General features: G+C 40.3%; 2 protein-coding genes across 5 annotated transcripts in view; both read right to left on the bottom strand.

The window, feature by feature from the left end:
- Positions 1-10,050, bottom strand: part of bmpr1ba (bone morphogenetic protein receptor, type IBa) — a 62,560-nt gene extending 52,510 nt beyond the window's left edge. The window contains exon 1 of the mRNA XM_080468425.1: positions 9,871-10,050. The gene's annotated coding sequence lies outside the window, so the exon portion shown is untranslated. The remainder of the gene's footprint in view (positions 1-9,870) is intronic.
- Positions 10,051-11,654: 1,604 nt separating this feature from the next.
- The window catches only part of LOC308112140 (PDZ and LIM domain protein 5-like), a 69,601-nt gene continuing 55,053 nt past the window's right edge, over positions 11,655-26,202 (bottom strand). For all 4 annotated transcript variants that reach the window (XM_080467393.1, XM_080467395.1, XM_080467392.1 and 1 more), the window contains 6 exons: positions 21,138-21,220; positions 18,225-18,426; positions 16,077-16,257; positions 14,765-14,885; positions 13,439-13,554; positions 11,655-13,175 (listed from right to left, as the gene is read on the bottom strand). In XM_080467393.1, coding sequence (XP_080323519.1) covers positions 13,086-13,175; positions 13,439-13,554; positions 14,765-14,885; positions 16,077-16,257; positions 18,225-18,426; positions 21,138-21,220 — 793 coding nt within the window. In that variant the 3' untranslated portion in view covers positions 11,655-13,085. The remainder of the gene's footprint in view (positions 13,176-13,438; positions 13,555-14,764; positions 14,886-16,076; positions 16,258-18,224; positions 18,427-21,137; positions 21,221-26,202) is intronic.

Genomic DNA, 26,202 nt, shown 5'->3' with positions numbered 1-26,202 from the left:
TTTCTTAAAGGAAATGGTAAATGCACTACTCTCACATAGCATATGTTAATGTTTCTGCTGTCTCATTGTAGGATCCATCAAATTCACCTATTTGCTCATAAAATCATTCACATCATACTTTAAGATAGACGAAAGGTGACATGGAGGATCAAACTACTAATGTTTGGTTTGGAAAGTAACCCCATCTACCAGCTGATCGAAAACCACTCTAAAAAACCTACTTTATTTACACACTGTATTGATACTTTGGTTGAGGAAACACATCCTCAAGTGCTGAGAATCTAACCTCTCATCTACCACTACCACCAATATACAGAATGCATTGTGAACACCTAAGAAAACAGTTTACAAACTACTGTTCAGAAATGGGGATGCAGTGGTTGGCATACCTCATACCAAGAATATCCCCATTTCAAGTCTGAGTAGGGCTTGAGTGGCCAACCTTAACTGGTGACTCTGTAATACACACCTTCATTAGAAGGTTCACTAGACCCTTCTCAAATCTGATCAGAAGAACTGGGCAACACATGACTGAAATATCGGGGTGTCACAGCAAAGGCTTTGAAGACTTGTAACCATGTGATATTTCAGTTTTTGCTCTGTAATAAAGCAGCAAAAATGTCTGTTTTTCTGTCAATATGGGGTGCTGTGTGTACATTAGTGAGGAAAAAATTGAACTTTAGCAAATGGCTGCAATACAACAAAAGAATGAAAAATGTAAGCGGATCAGAACATTATCTGTACCCACTGTAGGTGAGGGTTCAAATGATGACAAAGCCATTTAGAAAATATAGAAGTTCAAAAAGGGTTTGAATACAGCAGAGCTCTGTTATCCATCTATCCATCTTATATACCACTTTATCCTTTTTCAGAGTCATTTAGCACTGGAACCAATCTGAGCTAACAAAGGGTGAAGGCAGGGCACATGCTGGACGGATGGCCAGCCCATCACAGGACAAACACAGAGAAAGGGACAACCACTTACACACACACACACTCACGTTTACACTGAGAGGCATTTCAGGATCACAGATCAACCTGACTCACAGTACATGTGTTTGGACTGAGTGTAAACCCACACATGCAGAAAGAGAACATACAAACCCCCCATGGCTCCTCAGCCCAGACTTGAACCAAGGACATTCTCGCTCTGAGGCGAGAGTGCGACTGCTAAGGCTGCAAAACGTAGTTTCATCAATTATATCAATAATACAGCATGAGTATAATATGTACGGTATCTGATATATTTGCAGCTCAAAGGGCATATGTGGCAAACTTTATTCTGACCTTGAGGTTGCATAAGATTATTTTTTTTTTTCTTCATCTACATGGTTTGTATTGGAAAACTGAATTGGACACAGTGAAGAAAACATCTAATAACTTTTTAAACAAATCTGATCTCTTTGTCTTAAAACGAAATACATTTCACATAGGTAAGATTGCAGGGTAGGTGCAGGGACTTTTTTTCCCCCCCAAACAGGAAGCTGAGCGGACACGGTTCAGTGGGTCCAGCTTGTAAAAACACTGCTCCAAGCTCCGACTATGAATATAAAGCTGGAGAGCACGAGAGGCGGGTTTGCTCATATGCACGTAGCCCAGTGAAGTGGAGTGAAAGACAGACGCTGACACGAGAGTGTGTTTATGAGGAGAAAGAAGTTATGCTTGCAAGTTTAACAAAAGGACACAAAAGTAGTTCGCTGTGCAGACAAAATGCTTTAAAAAAATAAATAAAAATGTAACCCTATAATTTCAGGAGAAGATCTTTATGGGCTCTTGTGAGTGATGCTGTGTACCGAGACCATAATGCTGTGGCAGCGTTTCCATTTACTGTCTGTGTGAGTGAGATGCTGACCTAATATGTAGTCATCTGCTTGATACGGTTTTTGGCCTGGAACCTACAGGGGCCTGTTAGGGACATCTGGTCTCTCTTGGACTCGCTTCCTCTAAATTTCTCCCACTTTTTGGATCGAGCAGTCCCCCTAATCTGGCAGGGGTGATTCAGTGTGGGCCATCTGGTCAGCTCTGGGTTTTTGTACACTACCTTATTAAATCTACAAAGAACAGCCCTCCCCGTACACTATCTGGCATGAGTAATCCATAGGTTTTCCTTCTATTTCACATTATTCATCGCCCACTAACGATCTCCGACTGAAGTTCCTATTGGTGTCCACAGAAGCCATACCTAAGGTGTGATTGGACAGTAGATGTCTTGGTTAGGGTTATCTCCTGAGTAGATGTCAGTGAACATCGGATTACCCCCTGGTTGCTGTTTTCAGTAGGTTTCGTCAATGAGCATTGCACTGACACACAGGACGAAACACAAAGACTCCCAGAGGCCTGCTTCACATTGTAATTGCCTCTCGAGATGGATATGTATAAATCCACAAGACGCGAGTGAAGAAACAGGCCCCCCACAAGATTTGATTTCACATGCATCAGATTCAATATCACAGAGGTTAAATTCAATTTGGTCCCAATCATATCAATCAGATTAAATCTCGCAGAAATAATGACTTTGGAAAACATACTGATGAGCCCATCTTAAATTTATGTCCCATGGGAAGGTGGTGTGTGCACTGGCTACATGGGTGCAATTTCAGCCAGGAGGGTATCGATGATGTTACACAAGACAGTACATCTGCAGCAGCACATTTGTGCCTTATCAGCACGGGGCCAGAAAAAGAAACAGGCACAGAGACAGGAGCGGAGACAGCGAGACAGACAATAATAACAACCAGTGGCTTCTCAGTTTGATTATACACATTAAAGTCCATTCTGTGCCAGAGACACATCTGCACAAATCAAAGAAAGCCATTTATCATTCCAGGATTACATGCGTGTGTGTGGGGAACCGGACAACTTAATGAAGACTACCTGGGTTAAAGACCTGGAGCCAGACACTCAAGGACAAAAGGTAAAGAGACAGTTACATACCAGAGAGGTGAAGATAATTCTATGAACTCACACAAGGGTTTCTTTAATCTGCCTTGGGATTGCCTCTGTCTATTTCAAATATTTACAACTGTTAAATTTTAATGTGCTGCATATGAATTTAAAAGAAAGATTTTAATCTAAGTTGTTATTTTTTTTAATATGGACACGTTGAAAGATGCACTAACAAAGAGCTACTCATCTGTTTTACACATCCTGTCTTTAAAATAGGAAGTCAAAGTTTTCCATCACTCAGTCTGACCTTTAACCTGCCAGACATTCTCAGAAAATTAATAACAAAGCCACAGCTTGAAGTCATTTATAGATCCAACTGCTAAAAAAGAAAGAAACAAAACACACTTGATGTCCTGGTCAATCAAGAAAAGACTTAGTCTGGATTTGCATTTTTACATTTCACTAAAGATCACTAATATATATCAAGATCAGAATTCTTGCTCACATTATTCCAAATGAAAACGTTAATACGGAGGGAATGTCTAGACCAGGAGACACTTCCTGAAACTTAACATTGACACTTGCTCCCGGGGCAAAATATTTTTCCCTTCAGTGATGGAATGGCACCTCAAAAGGAGGCACCATGGAAATTGGAGGTCTTGAGTTTGGGGGGCAAAAGGGATGAAATTGAAAGTGGACCCAGATGGTTATCATTTTCTCATCAGGCCTCTTTTTTTCCCCTCCACTCATCACTCCATCATCTCTCTCGTCCCCCTCACCCCAAACTTTTTTTTTTTTTTTTTTCCCCCCCTTTGAGTGAACCACAGACCCGGTGATTACTTTGGTTTGAACTGAGCCAAACCAAACACAAAAAGACAGCCGAGGTCTATAAAATAAACAACAGTCTCACAGTTCAAAGACAAACTGTATGAGTTAAAGCATCCTCGGGGCCCAACCTGTTTGTGCTTGGGACCAGGCCTTCTTGTACAAACAATACACTGTTTTCACTTAGTCATTAAAATGGACGTAGTAATATTTAAAATAAACAAAAGCTCACCAAAAGGTACTGGGAAATTAGGAAAAAAAATGACAAAGGTGAACAATTCAGAATGGCAAAAAAAAAAAAAAAAGAAGCAGAGAACAAGGAAACTTAAGGAGTGGCTGAGCTGTGATCACTGTGTGAATTAGAGACTCGTGAGAGAAAAATACCCAAATCATGAGATCAGAAGTGTCCACCCTGCAGGACACAAGCCCAGACATATTCTGTGGCTCATTAATCAGGCTAATAAATCATAATTCAAACATGTTTGACTCTATCGACTTTCGCCTGCTTTCAATTCAATATTATGGCTGGCAGCCTCGTCATATCTCCTCTTGGGTGCCAGAGCTGTTTTCAGTAAACAAAAGGCTAGAACAGATGAAGTATTGTTACAATTGTTGCAAATGTCAACTCTTCGTCACCTCATTCAAAAGAAAGGGGAACACCGGGCGGGGCGGAGCGCCTGAACTGTGCACCCTGTGTGAATTACAGAGCACACACACATAATAACTCCATCGTGAGATCAGGTAGACATTGTGCGTTTAAGTGTCCACCCTGAGGGAGAGCAGAGCAAAACATCTGAGTGGTGAGACAGCAAGAAGGGAAACTGATGACTATATAAATTCATACAAAAAGTCACACAGTGGATGAAAGCTAAAACTACACTGGCAAAGACACAGGCATTGATCTGGCCAACTTGGCCTACTCACTGTTCACAGCAGTCCTTCACACCGAACGAGGACCGATCAGATGGTTTGTTATACGTCGCCATCTGAGCTGTGTCAGAAACAGTTTTGAAAAGGCTTCATAAAACACTCGGCACGTGAACTTTCAGCGAACATCAGATTAATGAACCACATGAAAGGCGTACAAATGGTTTCGTTCAACTCAGTAGAAAGAGCTGTTCGTGTCCCTGCACCTCAGGAGGGATACTGCAACACAGATTTTCGGACTCTTTCAGTGTCAACTGGTCATACAAAAGAGAACAAATGATAGCTTGATAAAAATATATTTTGCCACAAAGGGAGAGGGATTGTAAACTATGACCTTTATCTGAGAACAGACTGGTATCAAATACTGTATATATATAGTTGAATGCACATGGTATTATTTCATTTGGTGATGAAAGTAGACAGACTCATGGAGCAGTTCACAAATTAATGTACAAATTCATGACATGTCAAATACTAAAGGTATGTTCAACTTTGACAATCAGGAAACAATGTGCTGGCATGCGCCTTAGTCACAATGTGTACAAGTATGTGCTGCCTTGTTAGCCACAGTCTGAAACATTTTTTAATGTGCCAGAGCAATTTGAACAACTTTTACAGCTCCAGACTTACTCCCCTCATTAGAGTACTCTGTCTGTGTGTGTGCGTGTGTGTGTGTGTATACCTTCCAAGCATACACTTAAGTTTTCCTTCAGGCCTGCATGAAAACTGTCTTTCTTACACAGGTATTCTATAGATTGAAAGATGCACAGGGTGGATATTGTGTGTGTCATTAGGGATAAAGTGAGTACTGTGTGTGCTCATAAACCAGCGCCTGATTGTCTGAACATATCAAAGAAGAACAGGCAATAGATCACAATTTCCATCTGAGAAGTCAACCGTCAAATTTTTAACTCATCCCAGCTTCGCGGGACAACAGAGGGAAAAACTTGATGGGACCCATGTGTGAGGACACCAAAATGCCCAACACCCACACATACTCGACATAACTCTGGGTATTGACTTGACGTCCGGCTTCACCGGTGAGGAGACCAGAGTTTGATGCTGAGCTGGGTTTTTTTTTCCACGTTCTCGCTGTAAGAGTGCATCTTTCTTATCCCACAATCCAAAGCCAAGCCTGTTGTCTGCTTCTCTGTAACTCGTGATGGACTAACTTCTAGTCCTCCAACACCATGACAAAACATATGAGAATAGAATAGAAATCCTTCATTAATCCCAGAGGACATTCGTTATCAGGGAAAATAACAGAAATATAATGTGAATAATAAGCCAATCCAACATTACATTTTCCGCTCCACATAGAACCCGGATGAAAGATATGAACAGTTTCTCAAATGCTTGTTTGAAAGGTCATCACATTTTTACAGCTCTTAAATTTATCTGCAACTGGCTTTGATTATTAAACATAAATCCACCTCTGCTTGTAAAAGTTGTCTTCTTATCGCCCCAGAATCTTATCAAATAGATCTGAACTGCAGAAAATGGCCATCTTCCCGAGTTTAAATTCATGCATGCAAACTCTTTCTGATCTACCATTGCACTGAGTTTAGCAGATACACAAAGCACAAAATACTGCAACTGTAGACTTCTGTACGCTACACCATCCAATAACTTTAAATGTTGCCATAGTTACTGCTGGTTTAAGATCAGTTCTGGACAAATTACATACATTAAAGTACTCAACCAAACACAAGCTATAAACATCACTATAAGTATGTGTTTATCGGTTTCTCTCTGAAGCCTTTAACATAGTTTACACATTGTTATAGCAATATTAAACAACTATCACAAGATGAACCGTTTTCTTTTGTGGGCCTCAGTTTGACTTTTTAACCGTCTTGCTGAATGAAGGTTTGAAAGTAGAAATAAAAACTATCAGTATTTTTTTTGTGCGAATGTAAAAGCTCTATTTAAAGAGTTTGTCAAAACAAAACTCTAGCATGTTTCCGCCTCACATAGAAAATATGTTTTAACAAATACGTACTAGTCTGCAGCGAATCTAATGAGATGAGATGTGGCATCGATTACTTTGACCTCCGCTGAGCGAAGAAAACGGTCCAACTTCACATTTGAACATAAAAAAAACCTTCTGAAGAGGTTCAGGGCTCGCTGGAGATCAACAGGTGAACCACAAGCAGGGTCCAGACATAATTAAAGGAGGCAGTAACTTTTTGGTTGATGTTGCTTCCTTCCTTCCTTCCTCCTTCCCTTCGTGACATTGCCGGAGGTTTGAGTCATGCTGATAAATGTGACACACGAGGACGACGGGTCACTTCAGGGCAGGTGGGGTAAAGCCTGCTCATTATCACAGCGCGATAAAGTTTAAAGAAAACAGGCCTGCGAGAGATTCTCGAATTCACTCCCGTTTGAGAATCCAGGTGAAGATAAACGGTGTACCATTTCCATAAATCAAACTGACACTATAATTAAAAAGGGAGGAGGCCCTCAGGCTCCACACTCGTATCTCTTTTCGATTGTTATCAGCTCATTCTGCAACATGAGGAAATTGGAGGTTAGAGAAGCTCAACCCTGACAAACTATTATTTAAACAATCATCATCCCCGTGTCCTACTAAAAATCTTATTTTTCGAGGCGCATTCACGCCGACAGAATGAAGTCTCGGTCATAATGAGATTCAGGTGCTGATGACTTTTAAATTGTTCTGAGCTTCTGTTGAATAAGTAGAGGAGCAGGGAAAGCAGCAGGACCTGGCATGCAGCCATATAAAAGAGAAATATTTCTAAAAGTTGCACTTTTTCTAAAAACAAAAATCTTCTTCCCCTCTGACATGTTAGTTTTTTCTTCCCCTTCTTCACTGGAAGGCCGTGAACGAAAACAAACTGGCAGCTTCTACACTCGAAGGTCGTGAACTGAGGTTTCAACCAACACAAATCCAATAACCAAGAGAGCGGCAAAAAGGGAAACAAACAAAACACCTAATTAACACAAACAAAACAGCTGGCGCCATCACCAAGCTGTCGTGATGGGTCCTGTTGACCAAAGTTTAACTCACGCACGGATATCGAGAGGTTAGAGTGGAGCCGAGTTCAAAAGATCACACGGCACTCAAAGCACACGCCAAGGTTCTTGGGACAGACTTGAACAGACACCTCCTGCATCAGCCGCCCCCCAGGAGCGCTGCTGGAGCGAATGGCCTCAGCTGGTGGGCGGCGCTGAGCCAATCAGCAGTTATCCTCCAATCAGAGTGCTCCACATTAGGACAGGCGGAGGAGAAAGCCGGTGAGGATACCTCCTGTCAATCAGCACAAGGGAACAAACTCACACAGAGGCGGAGGCGATGCCATACAGCCTGGGGGCTGGAACAATGAGCTACCACCGTTTATTGTTTGAAACTTTTTCAGGCGTTACCTTCATTAAGCCTTCTTTTTGATGACCACTTCTAGAATGAAATAAAAGGCAGCACACTACCTGTGTGAACAGTGTAGGTAGGAATGTGGAAATGGAAACTATTTTTCCTTTTACGACCTTGACTTCTTAAATAAATCAAGAGTCCACATGACACTCCATGGAGACTGGATGCTCCTCAAAGGGTCTGTGTTAGTACCCTTAAACTAGAATCTCTCTCTGGTTTTTTTTTTTCCCCTCTCTTCAATGTGTTCCACTTATCTGTGCTCCAGACAGGAACAAATTGAGTTTGTTTTTGGCAAATTTGCTATTCTTGCCATGTAGATTAAGCGCCAGCAATGTGATCTGAATTTCCAGCAGTCGTCTCACATCACGAGGTGTCTGAAGCTGTTAAGTGTCTAAATTGCTCTCCCGCTCTCTCTCTCTCTCTCCTTCTGACACACACACACACACACACACACACACACACACACACACACACACACACACACACACACACACACACACACACACACACTCACAGACATATATGCATGCAAGGAAAGAAAATGAGGGAAGCGTTCTGTTTACAGCTGCATTGTGAAACTCAATTACACAGCCAATTGAGAATGTGGCTGCTTCTCAGATTTGTGTGATGTGTTCCTGACCTAAATAGGATTGCCGTTCCCAGGGAAGCCTCAACAACTGCAAACACTTACTAGATTGACAGACAAGGAAAAACAGTCCACGCACACTGACACACACACACACACACGTGCGCGCACACACACACACATGCACATCTGGAGCGCTGCTTTCCTCGTTCATATTTGCTGAGTGTTTTCCTGCGTGGTCCCCCTTGTGCTGCTGCCCCCGGACCCCTCCGATGAGGTGAGGTAAGATTTGGAGCCCCAGCATTATGCCATCTGGATACACGTTCACACGAGCGTGCTCATGCACACGTATAGATATACTCTTGTCATAACCCACACTGACAAACACCTGGACCTGGTTACTGGACTCAGAGGGAGAGACGAATATTGTGTGCATGCCTGAGTGTATAACTGGGGTGTATGGGGAATACTGGGCTGTAGGTTTTTCAGTGCTGGAGGCTGTTTTGAGGTTCATTTTAATTTTCCTTTCCTGCTTGCTGAGCCCTTGAAGAAGGAGGTCCACTCAACCAAGTCTCCAAAAAGAATTAAAGCTCGGTCACTGCTACTACAATAGTGAGCCTACGTTTTCTTTAACACCATAACTGTGATATGGTCCTGTATGTATGTGTGTATGGTTTCATCTGTACAAAATCTACAAATACAAAAGCTTAAATCTCATCTTAGTGATCATGACCAGTGTGTTTATACATTTTAACCTACAGTAAATGCACACAAAGGAAATTGGACTTTTTTTCCCCTGCACATTAAAATCCCCTTATCAACAGAAATGTAGGACAAACATTTAGTAAAAACAAGTGGGATAGGTTTTGTACACTTGAATGTGTAGAAATGATGAGATGAAAACATCTGTACTTTGGTTTTGTGGGTACTGCCCCCCCTGGACTGTGAGTTTAGTGACTGTTCAGGCAAAACAAAGGCTTTTTCTTGAACGCGAGCATAATGACGTGAATCCCACATTGCATATATAAAAAACAATAGCCTCTCCCTTCAGGATGAATCTCCAGCCACCAAATGCCACACGTGTTAAAAGAGCGTGTGTCAGACTGTAAACAGCTTCCAGCCACAGGAGCGCAGCGTCTCTCAGACTTTTCAAAGTAGACACGATACTGGAACCCCCACCCCCTGCAAACTTCACTTTTATGCAATTAAACTCGTGTTAGTTTGAGTTTCTAAAAACAGTTTAAAGTTTGCTCACCTCGTCGTCTTTTCTCGGTTCAGACGCGAAAAGCAGCGGCAGCGGTCGGTACTCCGGTACAGATGCGGCTCCGTCTGTTTCTTCCACTGCCTGAGATCAGTGGTAGTCTCTCTCTCTCTCTCTCTCTCTCTCTCTCTCTCTCTCTCTCTCTCTCTCTCTCTCTCTCTCTCTCTCCTCTATGAAGGCTGATTAATGCCACTGGCGAAGAAGCAGCGCATTAGGAGGAGAAAAGTGTTTTGAGTGGGCCTGCCTTCAAGCTCTGAAATGATTTATCTTCTTCTTGTCATTATTTATTAGGCATTAATAAATAATGGAAGCCTCAAACAACAGCTCTCAATCTTTAGGAGTCCAAACTGAAGGTGAAAAGAATAGCACTGAAATGTAAAAGCAAATTTTCTAAAGAAAAAATAAATAAAAATAAAAACAAGTACTTAGTGCTTAGTATTTATTTAGGTTTATTGTTTAGAAGCATGTAAACATATTTTTTTATTTCAATAATTAATTAACTAATAACACTTTATTAATCCCCTTGTCGAAATTCCTCATGTATATACTGTATGTCTCTGTCTCTGTCTATGTATATATCCCATTTCTGGGACGCTCCATGCAGCTGATGGGCATCATGGGTCTTTCTCAGGGACCCACAATGTTGACCCATCTGCTATTGGATTCAAACCTGCAAACTTTTCATCCCCACTCTTGCCTCTAGGCCACTACTGCCACCCAAGGCTCAGTATATGTTTCAGAAGGTTCAGGTAATAAGCAATCTCCAAATTGGCTATTCTATGAAAGGTTATCTGGCATTTCTTTCATACTTTTTAATGACTTGCACCAAATAGACACATAAACAGCTTTTTTCATTCATCCAGTATAGCTAGTATATTGACATAATAAAGGTTCCCTTTGTGTGTTGTACATTTGACTCCACATTTGGTGGTATTCAAAAAACTGGTCTTGAAGAAATCAGCCTCTTGTCATTCCTCAAACCAGTCAGATGACGTATTGTGATTATGATTACACTAGGTATACAGACTGCTAACAACTGTGGCCATGTATATAACATGGAGGATAATTCGGCTGATCTGAACTTTTGCCCCATCATTGCAATGATAAACAGATTTCATTTATACGGTGCATTTTACACAATCAGTCACGTACACGCTTACCATGCATTAGGGACAACTCGGGGTTCAGTGTCTTTCCCAAAGACACTTTGGTGTTTCGTGGCAATTAGTCAAACGTGAATGACGAGAAGAGAGTCGCCTCCACCAAGTGGGCTCCAGCAGCTCCGAGGAGACGGATCGCTATCAATGCATGGGGTTGTGTGTAGATGTGCAGTGTTGTATGACAAGTCTTATTTGGCTTGCTGGGTAGAAACATCCTACCGACACAGTAATCCCACTTTGTTGTGAAGTGCTTTCTGCATTTGAAATTTTGCCCATTTGTACATAAAAGTAGTTTGTGTTTCCGTAGCCATCCACTGCTGCATGGAGGATGTGGTAATGGTGAGTGGCGCTGTACTCTAATAACCACTTTATGGGTTTATTTCTCTGGCGTCAGTCACGTCCTGTCACTGCAGGAGTGCTTCTATTTCTCCCTCTGTCCGTGTGGACTTTTCCTCAGCAGTGCAGACGTGTTGAAATCTCCATTTCACACTTCTTATGTTGGAATCTCCGGCACCACCGTGTTACATCTGAAGCCCAGATATAGTGTGTTTACTAGAGTAAGACAGATTGAGACTGACAGAAAGGCAGCAGGCAAAGAATCACGGAATGTTTCTCTCTCGGGGGTGAAAGATTATTTAATTTATTAAACAGCAGCAATGGTTTCAATGGTTTTAATGGTAAATTCAAAGATGAAATGAAGCATTGTTTTCACTACCATCGTTTACAACGGCACACCGTGTTGACTTATCTCTCATCCAATGAAAAGTAAAGATTATCCAATTTGCACAGTGGAAATACAAAAAAACAAACAAACATCCAATTGCTTCACCTGCACCTGAAAACCATCAACCTACTTATCTAAAGTGTTAATTTTCAGATCAGATATTTCTCCCTCTCTGCACAAAATGAAATACACAGCTCATTTTACACATGTTTTTCTACAAGTAAGAAGAGCTATATATTTATCAAAGCCAAACACAGATCAGATTTGATTGCAAATGCATTTCTCTTAAATCATGCTTGAGGTAAAATAAATAAAACTGGATGGCACCGAGTCTATAAAATATATTCTCGTCTCTGCTATGCGCACATCCACACAGCAGGCAGAAATATACAAATAGACATAAATCAGGCATTATATTATCTTCAGAAGACTAATTTCTGTTTCAAGTGTTTTACTCAGAAATCATAATATTAAACTTAGCTTTGTATCTCCAATGTTTTTGATAAATTCAATCACTTTTAAAACAAAACAAAATTATACTAAAAACAAGATAAAACTCCCTTACATAAAAATTTTTGTAAAGAAATGAACTGAATAAGGAAGCTGTTTTAAGCATCATTGTGGGCACACAGTCCAGCCATCAAAAGCAACAAAGACAAGCAAATTCAGGGGAAATGTTACTGCACTGCTAATATCATAGTTGCTATTCTTAAGATTATTTAGTTGAAATTAGATAGCAAAGAATGAGGGGGAAAAAAACATACAAAACAATGGTCGACTTGCGTAATGCTTTAAAATGGCATTGAACTCTTAATAGTTAATTCAACACACCAAAAAGTAATTCTTAATTATATTAGATATAAATGAAAGCTTACAAAATAAGCGATGACATCCTTGTCCTGCATTTAATTCATAGAGTATAGGAAGGCATTTGCATTTCCACACATATCTGGTACATTTCTAAAGACATGTGATTAAATAGGATGAAACAGATCAAGTGCTTTATAGTAATTCAAGGCAATGCCTAAAATTAGTAGAAAATGCACTGTTTTTGACTGCAAGTGTTACACTTTAAGTTGCGACGGCACAAAGACAATAACATTTCTAGCAGGTTAGACTGACGTGTTTCTGCATAGGTTAAAAACCAGTCCCCCCTCACCTGCCAGTCTTATTGCGTCTGCCGGTTTAAGGAACCGCCACCCTGCAGTAATTAATACTGCTGGAGTGGTACAGCCACATGATCGGACTATGATTTCAGTAAGAGGCTTTCCCAACACACCAGAAGGGACAAAGTGGGCAACAGAGGCGTCAGAGTCTTCCACCCTTCATATCTTAAATGTGTGAGCATGTTTCTTGCACAGAGGTTTGTCCTTCTTAGAGAAGAACATCTGGCCCTCCAGTGTTGTACAGCACACCTGGAAAAGGCAGACGGACATGTAAGCAAGCACATATGAAGCATTGCTTCTCATTGTTGAAGCTTTGTACCCATGTCTGTTATGTAACATCAAGATGTGACATTTACATGAATACTGTATTATTTTCATATACATATGAAGTAAAAATGATGAAGAAACTTATTTGAACCATTTTTAGCACATAATAGCAAAAAATTAAGAATGCTCTGAGCTATGTACTGTTTCCATGTTTGGCGTGTATTCTATTTTGCGGTTTCACTTACAGCACAAATGAAGCAGGTGTCATGCCAAGTGTAACCGAGGGCTTCCAGAAACTTGTCTCCAGCCTCGATGGGGAACTCACAGCCATGGCAGCCAGTCCCAAACAAACTGTAAAAATCTTTTTATAACAAAAAAACATGGCACCCATCAGGACAAATAACACATCAGGAGTTGCAGACCAAATAAAAAAATACATGCTATAACTATAAATGAAAATATAAACATCAGTGAAGCAGCAAATGAACCTTGTGTGATTGGGAATTAGGACCGTACTAATTACATTTTAACACTGTACTTGAAATAAAATGGGTGCACTTTGACTTGCAACAAAACGGCTATTTGTGTCTTTCCAAAACATACACAGTTGTGTGACTGTGTGTGTTTTTCATTCTTGCCTGAAAAGCATTCAGTCGTCCTGGTCAGCATAGTGCATCCAATCAGCACACTGTACTGTAGATTAATCTGGTTCCCACACAAAAACCCACACTTGTAGTCTTGAGCAGTTGAATGTACTTTCACAGGCCCACAGATTAGTGAGTTAGTGTGTCCTACATTAGACAAATGCTGACACACAACATGTAACCCACACTAGTCCTAATGCTGCTTTCAAGTGTTGTTCAGAGCGGAGTGTGTCTCACAATTCATTTCAGGCCAGTGCTCCAGAAAAATACAGTTGTTGGCAATAGGGCACCTACTTACAGACTCAATTGATTACAATTAATCCATTCATACCTTCGCTACAGTCAATTAGAGCTGAACTGAAACTGGGTGAGAGGCACAGGTCGCAAGTCGATTACATTTACCCTCGAATTAACATTTGGTTGTTTTTTTATAATAAACAGTACCGCTATTATATTGTTTCGATCATTGTTATTTTTTGGGGGGGGGTTTCCACTTGGTATTAGTTATCACTTCTCACTTCATGGTGAGAATATTATCTTTTTAGTGTGAGCTTCAAGACCCTTCTGGACAGTTTCTGATGATTACTACAGTTTTCCCAACAGATTAATGTGTGACTTAAATATTGCCAGTAGTTGTGAATGTGAGTGTGTGTGACGGTCTCTCTCACAGTCCTGTGATGAACTGGCACCTGGCCAGCTTGTTCCCTGCTCTTCACCTATACCCAGAAGGAATCACCTCCGGACTCAACACAAACGCCACGGTTGGAATAGCCATTACAGAGGATAGACGGATAGGTTTCAGCTGGATTTTACCACATGCAAAATTCTGTGTTAAACTACTGAAAACAAGCTGCACGGATGGTTTATTGTACCTACAGTAGTACCTCACAGATAGTGGAAGTATAAGGCATAGCAAAGTGGACTGACCTTGCTCACAGTATGGTTCTCCATCTTCCAGGTGGAAAGTGTTGTTTCTGATTGGCTGCTGGCAGTAAGCACACTGGAAGCAGTAGACGTGCCACGTCTGTTTGAGGGCGTTTATCACTTCCTATGTGGAAATACAAATTGGAAGTATTATACAGTTATGTATATTCTTCTGTGATGTTCCTGTGTGTTTTAGCTGGGGGAATGACTGAGGATGCAGAAGGCAGTTTATGAAGAGATGCAGCCATGGTACTTTTCTTAGCACACATTATCTGAGGCAAGAAACGACATTAACGACATCCCTCTTCGTCACCTCGGGAATCGGCAGTTCACCCGACAGTCTCACGTCTCAATTAAACATGACCTTTTCCCCTTGCGGAGCCGCATGACCCAGCTTAAAACAGAAATACAGATTTTTTTTTTCCCACCCTGAAACTGTGAGAACGAGACAGGACAGGGAATCAATGAAAAGTTGGTGGGCTGGAGTAAAATCAAGGATTAGGAGAGAGGGAGTGAGAAAACAGGTTAATAAGAAGCCATAAGCTGGTTGAAGATGTGTGAGAAATGGAGGGTTGAAAGGGATTGAAAAGAAAGAGGTTAGAACACGTGAGGGATGAACGTCAGAGCTGCTGTGAGGGCAGAGATTTCAGCTCTCTGACACACACTGAGTTCAAGCAGCACCTGCAGCCTCCAGGCCTCTAAGCCTAATTCTCCTAACATCCATACGTATGATACATTCCTGAGCCGCCACAGACATTCTTTTACATCTACAACTTTCCTGCACTGGTTTATTTAAGATAAAACAGACCATGACTATTTGTTGGAGGAACACATTTCTTTAGCCATCATCGAGCAAATTCTACATGCTGTACATTGTTGTGTGAGGATGAGCCCTCTTTACAGAGCCTAAACTACACTGCTCACTCAATCATGCCAGTAATAATTCACAGTTCAGTTACTAATCTACTGGGTATTAAAATATACAGTTGTGAACAGCTGTTGGGCTCAATTGGGAATAAAATTATAATTGGAGCCTAATTTGAAAGATGGTAGGTCTTTATGAATAGGCTGCAACTGCTGTTTCACTTCTGGGTTTGTGCCAAAGCCTATTTTCTGATTTTAATTAGTCTACATTTAATTTAGAATAAATTCAAAGATATAAATGCATGTTCTGACAAAATAATAAGAATTTTCACCATCCACTTAGGAATTACAGTATGTGACCGTGAAGAAACATACACATACAGTCTATGTTCCTCTTTATATTCGGAGCACTGTTATACGTCTGTGTTTTATGTTTGACAGATGAACTCACCCCCAGTATCTTGCTCTGGCAGCGGCTGCACGTTGGAGCAAAGAAGTCTTCATAACAGTGCTCGCAGTAGACGGGTCCACGTTCCTCCACAAAGCCGATGTCTGCCAAGGATGTACGGCAGTGAGCACAGTTAAATTCATCCTTATGCCATGACTTCCCCATTGCTACCAGGAATGGTCCTCTAGAGAGAAAAAAAAGAATCAAGCAGACACAATATTATCAGTCAGGCAACACATGATGTCCAAAAGAAGAGGGAAAGTTGGACGAAACACAAAATGATAAATAAATATTTCTTAATGACGCTTATTCTTTTTCATGTTAATTCGGCATGACTTAATCAAGGTTTCTCACTCAAACAGAATCACTCCAATAAGTAATGTAATTTAACTTCAGGTTCTCTTTATCATTTAGATCTCATTTATCTACAGCATATAGCAGTCATTCACTCAGTATTTATTTACACAGCACTTTTCATGCAACAAAAAATGATATACCACAATGTGCTTTGCAGTCCTCTGTCTCGTCCTCTCTGATGATTAAGTGATATGGGAAAAACAACGGATACTAAATTACTCCACACAATAGCTGCGTTTTATCTGAGCTTACTGTGATAGTGCTGCCCGACCCAGTAACCATTGCCATCTGAGCAACCCTATCCTCGCTGATATGTAACGCGAGGTGACACAAACGGGGAGATAAGGCTGGGGTCAGGCCACTCAGCTACCGAGAAGAGTCGGGAGAGGAATGATCGTGTGCTTGGCCTCAAACTGTATTCATAAGTACTTTTTAAGACAAATATGATATTTAGGGGGGATTTGGGGAAAATCTTATTTGTACGGTCTCCTTTTCACGCATTCAAATGCTACATGAAACCTTAAAAATAGAACGCTGTTCATTCCTGGTACAAGGTGGTACAGTTAAAAAAATACTTTGAAAGAAATACAGAGGATTAAGAAGATTAAAAACTATAGAACACAGGAATAAAAAAAATGCATTTCAAGGTGAACGTAGATCAAGACAGAGATTTGCATTAAAAATACATTGAAGAAGATAGTTAAAATAAAGTATAAAAAAATATATATATATTTTACAATAAAGCGCCAGATAAGTCATTTTGTTCATGTGTTGGAAAGCTGTGCTTACATATCAGATTCTTATTTCAAAATCTTAAAGATGATCTTTAAGCCTCACCCAATGGAACATTCAAAACATGGCACTCACATTGTTTACTGTATCAAACTAATTTTGTGTGCAACTTATTTGAACATTTTAATCAACAGTAGGTGCAACCTTAACTCCTGAAACTGTCTTGCAAATTAATTACTTTAAGTGCCAAGAAGGGTGCTGAATTATTAAGGAGAGAGCATATTTCCTTTCCCATTCTTAATCTGTTGGAGGATAAGTTGATGTGTGTTCAGCCAAGTTGAGGAGATCAGCTCTCTTTTAATTATCTGTGTGCCTGCAGAGCAAAGCCATATTGACGGAATGGTATGAATGCAAAAAGCCGTGGTTAGCTCTTTTGCACTTTTTGATCATCAATTCTTCACACTGAATCTTGATTTCACCAGAATTGGGCACATTTCTTCAAATCAGTGGTCTCTTGGAGAGGTAACTTGTGCATTTTGTTTAATTGACCTTCTTATTTAGGATATTTTGATAATGTGCATGTTGATGTGCTGCCGTGATTTCATTACCTGAGCAGTGTGTAGGCCGGTCTAATGACTGATTCACTCAGTAAGTCAGTAAGTTTAGCTGAAGTTACATCGGTTAGCTGAGGTCAAATGTTATTTTGGCTGCAAACGCTCCCATGAGGGGGATATAATTTTCCATGCAAATCTTGGCCTTACACCTGTCCCTTTAAAACCTATTAACAAATAAAGGACAATGAGATGTGTGTGTGTGTGTGTGTGTGTGTGTGTGTGTGTGTGTGTGTGTGTGTGTGTGTGTGTGTGTGTGTGTGTGTGTGTGTGTGTGTGTGTGTGTGTGTGTGTGTGTGTGTGTGTGTGTGTGTGTGTGTGTGTGTGTGTGTGTGTGTGTGTCACTAGGTGAAGAGAGATGAAGTCATTACAGATGGACCACACAGACATTATAGGTTATTTTTAAGCATTCGTTTGACCCCTGACATTTGCCTCAGCATTACTCCCTCACCTGATGACCATGTTGCAGTGGGCACACATGGGCGTCCGAGTCCCAGCCGGGAAATGTTCCGCCATTTGAACAATGGTGTCCTCATCCTGTGGATGTGGCTGAGGGGCAGGTCTGACCGGGACAGGAGCCCGCAGGACACCGGTACTCCCGTTACCCTTCACACCAAACGATGGGGTGATCAATCCAGGCTGTGGCCCGTAACCTGCAGGTGGTGGAAGTCACATGAAAGGCTGCATGAGTTAGAAAAGAGAGGGAAATGGATGTAAGCCCCAAAAAGAATTCACTTCCAAGGTAACAAATGGTTTGCATGCATGTGCCTGTCTGTGTTTTCTTCCCAGGTTTGTAAGTTATTTGACCTCGACCCTTTTCGACTATAGACCCAGCAGGTGTCATTGTGGCGCACGCAGCTGGCTGACAACCGTTGTCACAGCCACGGATTCACCACATCAATCTTCAGCAACACACTGAATATTTCACCTTTCAACACATTCCTGGGGTGGACGTGCAGACGCACAAATGACACAAACACACAGCCACACACAGACCACCAACACGTCTTCTCGGCTGAAACGCAGACACCTGGCTCGACATGCAGCCTGTCATTGATCTACAGGAAGCAAATTGAAATGTTTTAGTGTGCATGTCAGAGGCCAACAAAGTGGTACATTTGGCCCAAGGCTTTTTTTTTTTTTTTTTATGTCATGGCAAACTTTTGACATTAAATGCCTTGCTGCTAAACTTTGACCTAAATTTTACTTTGAAGGACAGCAGAAACAAATTGTCACTTTCAATAAAACAGTTTGGAAAGCTATAAAATAGGCCATAAAGTGAACCATGCATGTGATCAGCAGGACAGCTGTGGGCAACAAATAAGGGATGACCCTCTCCTGAAAAGAAAAGAAAATGTAAATAATAAAAATAACATAGGTACAATTGGCCCTAATGTATTCTAAGAAATGTAGGTCTGACTCATACAGTTTGAAGATTCACTGTGCATATGTTCAGGCTGAAGTTTCTGAGTGAATCAGAGCAAAATTAGATATGACTGCATTATTATGTCTGTAAACAAATTTAATTAAGTCTCTTTGCATTACTTTGCAATGAGCTTTAACAACCTAATTAAACGCCTGGTTTCTTTAACTGCCGCTTAAGCTTCAAACTGGGTCAGTGGCTCCTGGGCTGCCTTATCACCAACAGTACATTTTAATGATCCTGAGTCCCTCTGCAAGAAGCCACATTCAGAAGGAAAACACATTTGTCTCAAAAGTAAAAAGGTAGAAGCCAAGTATGCAAAAACATTAGAGGACAATCAGTTGACCATCGGGATATATGAAAACCTGAACAATGCAAAGGACAGACATTCACTGTCACAGCTGGTAAGGCTGAGAATTAATGGTGCGTGGGTATTATACAGCAGCTCTGTGTCTTGCGTTAAAAACTCCATTCATAACTCCCGACAGGTTCCCTTCAATAAATATTATCTTTCAGACAGAGTTGAACTGCTGCACGTGTGACTGAGCGAGGCGCCACAGGCACAACTGGGCCTTCTCGCTGGCTTAATGGCCTTCCACAGAGGGAAAACATGAGAAAAAGAAAAGAAAGTCTGCAATGACCTATTTCACAACATATGTCAAGCTTCATCCATGGAAAATAAGCCGCTTTCCCCCTGCTAACTGGCTGAAACAACATTTAATCCAACAGCCGTAAATCAGTTTAACACTATGCCAGGATGGAGAACCACCAGAAAAAACTTTATGTAGGCAAAAATAACCTTTTTTTGTTTTGGCAATGGCATGGGGGGAATGTAATAATAAATCAAAACAAATATTAAAAAGAGTATGTAGCTTGATTCCTAAAAGGCTGATTATTTTTAGGGCTTTATTTTGGGAAGTCTATATTTGGCTTTGCGGGCACACCTGTGACTTACCCTGGGAAAACAACTAAGGCAACTTTGTCTGAATTTACTCTGGTAGTTAATTTTGTCGACAAAAACCCACAAAATATTCACAGTAACAATACATGCAGGCACAAAAATATTTTTGTTAGCTTGGAAACATATTTAACACACCGGTAATATACATATTCCATGCTAAATTGGAAAGATGTGCGTCACGCATGCTGCAACATTGTATTGTGCAAAAAACTAACAAGCAATGATTTTGAAGAAATTAAAAATGAAATAAATACGGTTCCAATTTCCTAATTAGTCCCTTTGTGCGGGTATGTTGTAGTCCTAGTATCTTATGTAGTAAAACTGTGACTGAAAGTTGATCAGCAGAAGGATGAAATGTCCCAAATAATGGGAATTTAAAAAATAAAGTAAAGATAATAAAGGCTGCTGAAGAAGTGTGGCCAATAAAGTTGCCAAGAAATTCCAGGTTGTCCATCAAGACATCCGTTAATGTGAAAATCTATAGAAGGCATTTTCACTTATTCACAATCAAACCAAATTAAAAAAAAACAAAAAACATTTTAAATACTTCCTTTTACTGCTCTAATCCAACTGATATCAATCTGGCATTTATGTGGATTTAGTTTGATGCTCCTTACCTACAGAAACAACTGCCATAGAAGAAGGTTTAACAAAAACCAGCAACAGAAGTTGTTAATTGCCTGGTTGTGCTTTCTATGTAGAATAATTTTCTGTGTGCTTTAACCGACAAATAAGAGGAAGTGACTTATACCTTTATCATTGCATTAGTAATTTAACTCCTCTTTATGTCTGCGCACAAAAATTAAAAACAAAAAAACGTGCTGACGACGGATTTGGAGATTAAAAGATTTTCAACCATGCACAGGATGTGATCAGATTTTTAATTTGCTAAATTGGATTTGCACACACCCAAACACAATTGCTCCATGAGCTTCAGTAAACAAGCCTTAGATTGCTAAAATATGTCTTGCTGTGTTTACCGTGAGCTGCTGCAGGTCCTTTGATCATAGTCTTGACAACCGCAGACGCGTGGCTGTTGACTTCAGGCTCTTCACTCTCCTCACTGCACAGGGAGACACAGAGGGGGAAAAATGGAGTTTAACCACTTAATATGTGCACATCAAATAAATATGTATCCATCCTGCTGAAATCATAATGGGCCATACAACACTAATGCGGCTTTTTTTTTGTTACAGTGTGTACTGAACAGTATACATTCGTTTCTGGCAGAAATACTTATAGTTCATTTTACTTAAAGCCCAGTTAAAAACCAACAGCAAATTCTACTCCATAGTTCCTGCCAAAATACAATTGTACAGAGTGCAGACCACCTACTTGCTGACAGAGCAGAGACAGTATAGTACCAACCAAAACACACAATATAGCCTCAGCCAAAACAGTGCAGTGTTTATAGTGTGCTTCCTCCAGAGCAGTGTGCCAGGTCCATGGCAGAGCAGAGTCCAGGCTGCAAGCTTGTTGATGGACAAGAGACAAGTTGGTTTGCGTAACATTAATAATACAGCACACCCATCCAAAACTGATGCCAGATTAATAATTTAAATGATTCAGATGAGAGTAGTTGAATACAGCAGAGTGAAATATGTGTGTGTGTGTGTGTGTGTGTGTGTGTGTGTGTGTGTGTGTGTGTGTGTGTGTGTGTGTGTGTGTGTGTGTGTGTGTGTGTGTGTGTGTGTGTGTGTGTGTGTGTGTGTGTGTATGTATGTGTGTGTGGTGAAGTTAGAAAGAGTCCATTCCAGATTGCCGGTAGACAAGATGTCAGTCTGACAATTTTAATGATTGAGGATCAGCAAAGTTCCCACCGCAGAGTGCAGAATGCAAGCCAATTCATTTTCCTCTGTTCAGAGGATAAATTTTACAGTTTTAAAATTGTCTATGTTATTTATTTTAATAAACGGTCTGAATACACAATATATGGGCTTTGGACGACACACTGCGGTCACAGACACACGAATGGGCCTCTGAGGCAACATTGGCAGCAGATTCTCATGAACCACCAAGAAATGAAACTGATTTTCACAGCTGAGTCGTAGCATAAGAGATTTAACTGACTCTGCAGTAACATTTAGCAATGATCACATCAAATGATGCCAGAACACTAATTCAAATGACGAAATAGAGAAAATTACGGCATGGGATCTGGGGGTTTTCTCAGCTTATTACACAAAACAGATCAACTGTGCCAAATGAAAAACCCATGGCAGTTTAGTTTTTTTGTTTTTTTTTATATTTGGTGATTGTTGTGAGGCACAGAGTGACACATTTAGTCAGTGAAAATACATAAACACATGATATCAGTAATAATGTTTTGAGTACTTCCCCAAGGTTTTCTAGAACATGAACAAAAATACCACATATTTTCCGAGGGCGCAGTATTCCCTCTGAAGGTCACGCTGTCTCTCGTGGGTTGAAATGCTTTCTTGTGAGGAAAACATGTCTTGACCCAAGATTCCCTCACAATGCAACATCTTCTCTCAGCTGAGAACGCCTTTCACATATTGACCCACTAAAACTAAGTCTATTTCTAAGGATTATGCCCAAAAATGACATTCCCTTTTATTCTCATGATCTGTGGAGTCATTTGTTGTATATTTGGTATGAGTGTGGCATAAAGTGTTAAATTGCTAGTGTCCAGAATGTTGTAAAGGGCCTGTTGATATGATGCACAATTTTGGTATTTGGTTATTAATTCAATTAGTGGACTACTTGTCTTTAGAGCAATTAAAATTGGCTGATACAATCTTGTAGTCTGGCTTCTTCAGTTTAATTTGACATTCAACATGATTATTGCTTTACAGAATTTGTGTTTGTAGCAGAGTTCTCTATCTTGTTTTAAAGCCTTGTTGTGGAATTTCTCCATCAGGGAGGTCTGACTCATCATAGCATGTTGTTATACATATATTATTCATAACAGACTGGAACACTGGGGGTTACAAATCGTATTTCACATGACTTTCATTGCCCACATACATAAAGTTAAAGTAAAATTTAAGGGACTGCATAAATTTTGAAATATAAATGATATTTATCTCACTTTTTCTGTGGTAAAGTTTTGCTTTGAACCTATTTTAGATTCCCCTCTCACATTCCTGTCTCTCATTCAGCTATTGATTTAAAAGAGGGCAAAATGTCAAGTGCATGTGCCCCCAAGGTCTGAAACTCTCCACTGCCTTTTTTTTTTTTTTTTTTTTAAAGGTGTGAAATGAATCACCTCTCAATCTAGTGTGTTTTTTAAGTGTGCGTATGTTCATGAGTGCCGGCTGAGTTGTTCGGGTGGGCCCATGATGTCTCCCCCCAGACATATTACAGCCATAATAACACATGATTGTAATCGATGCCAACAGTTGGATCACTGCTGTCTTCCTCTGTGTGCCGCGCTGTTAGCAGACTCTTGGGAGAGAAGTGTTATGGCAACTGCAGTCATAGTTACTTTGATTTGTGTCTCTATGTTTTTTTCGTTTGGTTTTTTTTTTGTGAGGGCGATAGAGAGTGACAGGAAAGAACAAAGGGAATGATAGAGTCAGAGTGGTTTCGTAGAAGAGATGAATAGACACAGGAGGCTTCACCTTAGGTGACACTCTGTGTTTCAATAACACACAACACACACATACACACTTCATTTGAACAGATGGGACATCCATAACATTAAATGATCCCCGCAGAGGAGAGGCTCACTTGGTTCACCAAAAAGACGTACTTGAGAAGTAATTGCTTCAGAGTGAATGAATGAGTGCTCAACTGTGTGAGCGAGGAATATATGAGGTGTGGAATATGTGAGAGGAAAGGAGGTAGGGCTTAAGTTTACCTAAAGACATAGACAGCATTGACGGGAGAAGGAAATAGAAGGCCACCCTCTTCTGTGGCAGACTGATGCCAAGACACCCTTCGGTGTGGGAGGAAAAATATCACAACAATATGAAAAAGAAAAGAAGCTGATGAACTAACAAACACAAATGGACAGAAATGACATATTGCACCATCAAAAAATGAAATGCTGTTACACTTTACATGCACATGCATATTGTGACATTGTCACAGTTGAATAGATAAATGGTTCAAGAACACTTTTGATTGTAACTATTTCTGTATGTACACACACACACCCACAAGTTGTACATGCAAAAATTATATATTAGTATTTTGTATTTGAGTTGTTCCCATCGTATGTTTTTTGTATGACGTCTGATGTGAGATTATTTCTGCTTACACTTTCAATAAGTTCCAAATAAATTGTTAAAACCATCAGTTTACACACTGATAAACAATAGAGCCTCAAGCTCCAATGCAATGACAGAGATTGTGATAAATGCACCCGGTGGACTGTCCTGTTCACATTGATTCCAGCTAATCGGCCTAAAACTGGAACAGCCACGATCTAAGTACCCTCTAAAGGAAAGGGCCTGTCAGCCTGCAGAGCATCTCTCTTCATTCTCATTATCCGCTTATCATTTTGTATATCATTCGTCTGCACGGAGAAGCGTCTCGTATCTACAGGCAGAGACAAAACAGAGTAGTCCAATGCAGACAGTGGGTAGACAGTTCTATCACCTAACTTTCCGATTGTGATTTGTCATGTTTATTTGCATTCATTGTATATCTCATATTTATACAATAATTTCCTTGTATTTAGCTGGAGTTTGTGATATTTAAATTAGCTCATTAGATGTGGCTGCAAAGTGATGAAGTGGTCAGCACCCTCGCCTCACAGCCAGAAGATCCTGATGCTCCAGAGTTGGAGGACTTTCTGTGTGGTGTTTGCATGTTCTCCTTGTGGAGAACTACAGGTGCATTTGAGGTACACTTATCACTCCATAAAGCTGTCAATGTGAGTACATTTGATGGTCCGTCTCTCTGTGTTTGCTCTGTGATGGATTGACAACTTGTTCATAATGCCTTGGCCCGACTGATTGGATAAAGTGACAAAGAAGATTGATGATACATTGGTGGAAGTAAGGGTGAGACTGAATTCACAAGTCAAGTTTAATTGTCCATAAAACAATTTACCCACAGCCAAACGGCACAATATGCTTTCTATAATTACAAATGTGCGAAAATTTATGTCTTTGTCTTCATCTTTTATTGCCATTACGTTGGAAGATTTGCCATATACTCTCTAGGCAACTATTGACACAAATGTTGTGTTTTTAAAGAATACTAATATGGATGGACATGGATCCGCAGCAAATCATTTATGTTCTTTATTCAGGATCCAATTTTGTGAACATAAAACATTTTCTGATCAATTTGATGAGGCTACACCATCTTATTAAGCAGCTCTGATCCCAGTGACATCAAAAAACGGACTTCACTCCCCTTTCTGTTGATTAACCAAATTTCTCTTTGGGTGGAAACAGGAATACGAGCATTAGCTCATCAAAAAGAGTGGTCTGGAAGAGAATTAGGAAGGAAAGCCCCCTTCTCAGTCATGCTATTAGGCTGTTAAACTCTGTGACATTAAAGATTACCTTGCCATCTATTCAAATTAACGTGACCAACAACCTAACAACATTCATTCACATTACTTATGGTAATTGGCTAACAACAGGTGAAAAACAGCGCAGGAAATAAGATGTCCCCCAGTCCTTCATTCATTACAACCAATTACAGCACAGCTCATTAATATTCTCCACCAATCAGGCCAATTACACCTGAGCTTGATTGGATTCTGTGAGACTGTAATTGGTTTTATGGAGAGCTCTGCTGTTTGTCTCTGACTCACAGTAGCCACTTTCATGGCTGGCTAGCTGGGCTTAACGCACTTGAACCTTGTCAACTTTAACAGAAAACTAAAGGAAAGTAAACGACTGCACAAGACACAACAATTAATAGTGCATTGTAATATTTTTGTGTGCTGTCCCCTCGTTTGTTTTGTATTCTGCTCATTTTTAAAAATGACTGCACTGCAACCTTGAACTCGACACACAATATTACTACCAGTGGCTTTTATCTGCTTGCAGTTGTTTCTGTTTGTCTTATCCAAGGTCTATATTCTACCTGATAATGAGGCTTTTCTTTTCTGGGATGAAA

The sequence above is a fragment of the Lipophrys pholis genome (assembly GCF_963383615.2).
Source record: "Lipophrys pholis genome assembly, chromosome: 7".
Classification (NCBI taxonomy): domain Eukaryota; kingdom Metazoa; phylum Chordata; class Actinopteri; order Blenniiformes; family Blenniidae; genus Lipophrys; species Lipophrys pholis.
The sequence above is the reverse complement of the archived record's forward strand: the minus strand, read 5'-3'. Positions and strand labels throughout refer to the sequence as shown.